This window comes from Seriola lalandi, unplaced genomic scaffold, assembly GCF_002814215.2.
Source record: "Seriola lalandi dorsalis isolate HSWRI2012SDOR001 ecotype SW California unplaced genomic scaffold, Sedor1 jcf7180002043613, whole genome shotgun sequence".
NCBI classification, from domain to species: Eukaryota; Metazoa; Chordata; class Actinopteri; order Carangiformes; family Carangidae; genus Seriola; species Seriola lalandi.
In genome coordinates, this window is record NW_019514181.1 from 1 (window position 1) to 3,649 (window position 3,649).

At 40.2% G+C, this 3,649-nt stretch overlaps 1 protein-coding gene across 1 annotated transcript; it reads right to left on the reverse strand.

The window, feature by feature from the left end:
- Positions 1-39: 39 nt before the first annotated feature.
- On the reverse strand, positions 40-3,337 carry LOC111648577 (ectonucleotide pyrophosphatase/phosphodiesterase family member 7-like). The gene is made up of 2 exons (XM_023398377.2): positions 2,712-3,337; positions 40-1,321 (listed from the first exon to the last, which is right to left on the reverse strand). Exons 1-2 carry the CDS (start codon positions 3,276-3,278, stop codon positions 1,067-1,069), a joined length of 822 nt encoding a protein of 273 aa, XP_023254145.2. The 5' UTR covers positions 3,279-3,337; the 3' UTR covers positions 40-1,066.
- Positions 3,338-3,649: the final 312 nt, after the last annotated feature.

Sequence of the window (3,649 nt, forward strand, 5' to 3'; positions counted from 1 at the left end):
TTTTTGGGTGAAAATCCGGAATAAAACAAAAACAAGGAGCCTTTAGTATGAGTAGGTTAAAATGGAAACACTCAAGTTAAGTACAAGTGCCCAAATGTTATACTTCCATACTTACGTAAATGTGTTTGGTTGCTTTAAACTTGAGTTGCAGTTCAACAGTCTTAAGGTCAGATTATGTTGCCCCTACTAGCAAATTAAATGACCACGCCAGATGTAAAATCTAAAACTCACTTTGCAAAATTATGAGCTGTGTGAGTAAAATCACACACAAATCATCAATTGATTTTACTAATAAATGTAAGTGTAACAAAGCCTGATATATCTTATTCCTCTGAGCCATAGAGCTTCATTATTGTCCAAAAACTATTAAACACACATCAGTGAGCCACACTTCCACTTTCTGACATTTATTACCACACACTCTGTAGTTTATTTTTGACTTGATTCTGCTCCAGATAATCATTATATGAAATGCTTTATATATTCCCTGATTGAGTAAAGTTAGCTGTAACTGTAACTTTAACTACAGTGCACAGACTTTTACAAAGCCTTTAAAAAGAGTATATTAGTGACCTTTCCTTCATTTCAGAACTGATGAAGCCTTTCGAATAAAACGTCTTCAAGAACCTTAAGCAAGTTCAGTTCCTTACATTCAGCACTTAGAAATACCATGACCTGGATGAATCTTCACAGACATATATTAGTGACCCATTTTTAAAGATTTACTTTATGGCTTCAGTAGGAACCAGAGAGCTTAGTCTGATGCACTCAAGTCAGAAAACATCGAGAGAGGATAAACACATCGCACGATTTATTCACAAATATAGAATATTGCCAACATTGTCCCTGTTGTAGCTGTTTAACAGCAGACACTTGGCATCACATTTTTACATATTCTTTTCGGAACTTACTGTGAGCAATGCCAGATGTACTTTCTAGTTTTAACCTACAGTACCTCTACATCTGATTTGGACATATGTGAAGTTGGAAATGATGGATGAATGGCCCAGTAATGAAGGAGCAGGTGTTGGAATGACACACTTTCGAGGCCACGGGGAGAGGCTCATTAGTCTGATATAAACTCACCCTGAGTTGTAGTGCTAGTAACCAGCATGTGTTTGGTGGCATTCAGGTGGCCGTCGTTGACCTCCGGCTGGATGCCCAGGATGTGACACATCAAGGGGTAGATGTTTACCGTCTCAAAAGGTCCCACTTTCAGATTCTTCTGAAACGCCGGACCCACTGCCCTGAAGAAAGGCTTCATGTCCATCTCTTGGTTGTCAAAGCCGTGCTCTCCCTTGTGGAACTGAACTGGGAAATACTGCAAGGACACACAGGGACAGTTACCACAACTCGCATGACCCAGTTTAGGTTCATTTAGACTGCAGCTCTTTTAAGCCAGTGATTTTAATAACAGGACATTACCAGCAACAGAGTTCACACATCTTGGCCTACTCTTATTTACTCAGCAGAGGGAGGTATTGGCCAAGTGAAAGAGTCATTTCCATATTGTAGAAGGAAGGCCTGTTTTCGCTTTGTGATTACTATCAACTGATGAAAGTGACTAAATGAGAATTTTAATCATCTCTAAAATTTCCATTTTCATAAAATACTTTAAGGACATACATTCATTTGATAATGTCGTAGTATATATTAAGTTTAATGAGACAAACTGTGATATAAATACCACTATGTGGAGGACCCAGTTATCTTAGCTATTATGTAAGGGTCTCAACATACATATCCTTCCCTGGGATGAAGCTAAAAGGAGTTTAAGTGGCCATAAAATGACCGTCAGATAATACAGTCACGGCAGGTAGATAACCCATTTCATCAGTGGATTCACAGGACTGATTATTTTCCTCATCGTCAGGATTTGAAGACATTTTATGATTTCAATAACTTAAATTAACTTAAGACTTGATGGTTCTCAATACTGACTGACACATTCAGTTGCAAAGTTGCTGCACAGTGAAGTGACTGAAATGAAAATGCTAATTTTGAATTTTGAGGCATGAATAGCTTCCTGAAGCATTTGAGAGCACTGCATGTCATCAGCCAGGCCTGGATTATCCCGAGGACGTGCAAATTCACTTGATTAAAATTGTAATGTACTAAGATTAGAATTTAACTCCTTGTCTCTAGTTCAAAAGTGTCCAGTTTCACCATTTTCTATAAATAAAACACAGCTGGTAACTTCAGTATTTCTGATGTCAAGACTGTTTATCTGGCTATTTATCTGTATCAGCAGATTAGTGTTATCATTTGATTTCCCTTTAACCAGCTAAGTAGGCCATTATCACATAAATTACTGGCTGTTAGTAAGCTGCCAATACCTCTACATGAAATGGAAATGCTGTAGCAGCGGTTATTCTAAGGAGTCTCAGTAGTAAAAGTAATATCTTTACATTTTGCTGCTGTTTTAAGTACTCTGCAACTTGGCATGTTAGTGGAAATGATGACATGGAATAGCTATTTACTTTAAAGGGTAAATCAGTAGGACTTGCATTGGGTAGAAAACTGCTGCTGCAAGTCACTCTATAGTTTTAAACTTTCCAAACCCAAGTCATTGATATCAGAGACACATATGTCTGATCACTCTTGCAGCCCCTCAGTTATTAGATAACTCATGCCTTCAGTCTGACAGGTAACATCCAGTTCTTGAACAAGAGAGACATAAAAAGCAAATGTGACTTTATCTGTCAACGCACCCCATTGATTACATATCCAGGGTCCGACCAGAGAATGATGGGGAGGATGCGATCATTTTTGGCAAAGTGGAGGCGTTCTGGCATCTCCTCCTTCTTGTATACATGGAGGTGTGGATGTGAACCCTTCAAGGCATTGTAAACCTTCTCCAGCTTGCCTGGCTTTGGCAATAACATCCCAGAGGGCCCAAAGTCCACCAGGTGAAACGACAGGTCTCTGAACGAGAAGCCCGGGATCTTGGACAGGGTGATTTCTTCCACCTGACCATTGCGGTACACCGAGGTCATGCCGTGGTCGGCTGTGATGATAATGTTCAGGCTGTTGGTCAGCCCATGTTGTTTCGCTGATTGTCGAATGTAGCCCACAGTTCTATCAACTTGCTTGACCATTTCCCGACGCTCTGGCGAGTCCGGACCATATCTGTGGCCTGTTCCGTCTGGCTCACCAAAATACAGGGTCACAAAGTCCAGATCCTGGTCTCTGAACCAGCCCATCACCTTGTCTGTGTTTTCTCGCCAAGCAGTCTCATTCTTGTAGTTGTAAAGCAGTGGCTCCACTTCCCGCACCATAGCAACCTGTCCCTGGTAACTGGAAGCCGTGCCAGGAAAGTGAAGAGAGCCCGCTTTTAGGCCCTTGAAGGTTAGGAAAAAGAGGCCACATTAACATCACACACATAAATATGACACATGTACTTTGGCATGTTTACAAGTATGCCAAGAACTCATCTGTCCACACTGTCAGCATACAAGGAAATCAAATTAGTAGTTGATGCATTTTTATTCATTTTCTTAAACATACAGCTGAACTTTTTAGGCAGCTTTACAGCAGCTTTCATTTGCATGCAGTTAACATCTATACCTGCAAAATAGTTTCCAATATAACTGCAGTGATCTACATGAAATCATTCAGCAGGCTTTCAGAGGTGTTTTGTCAAGAGAAA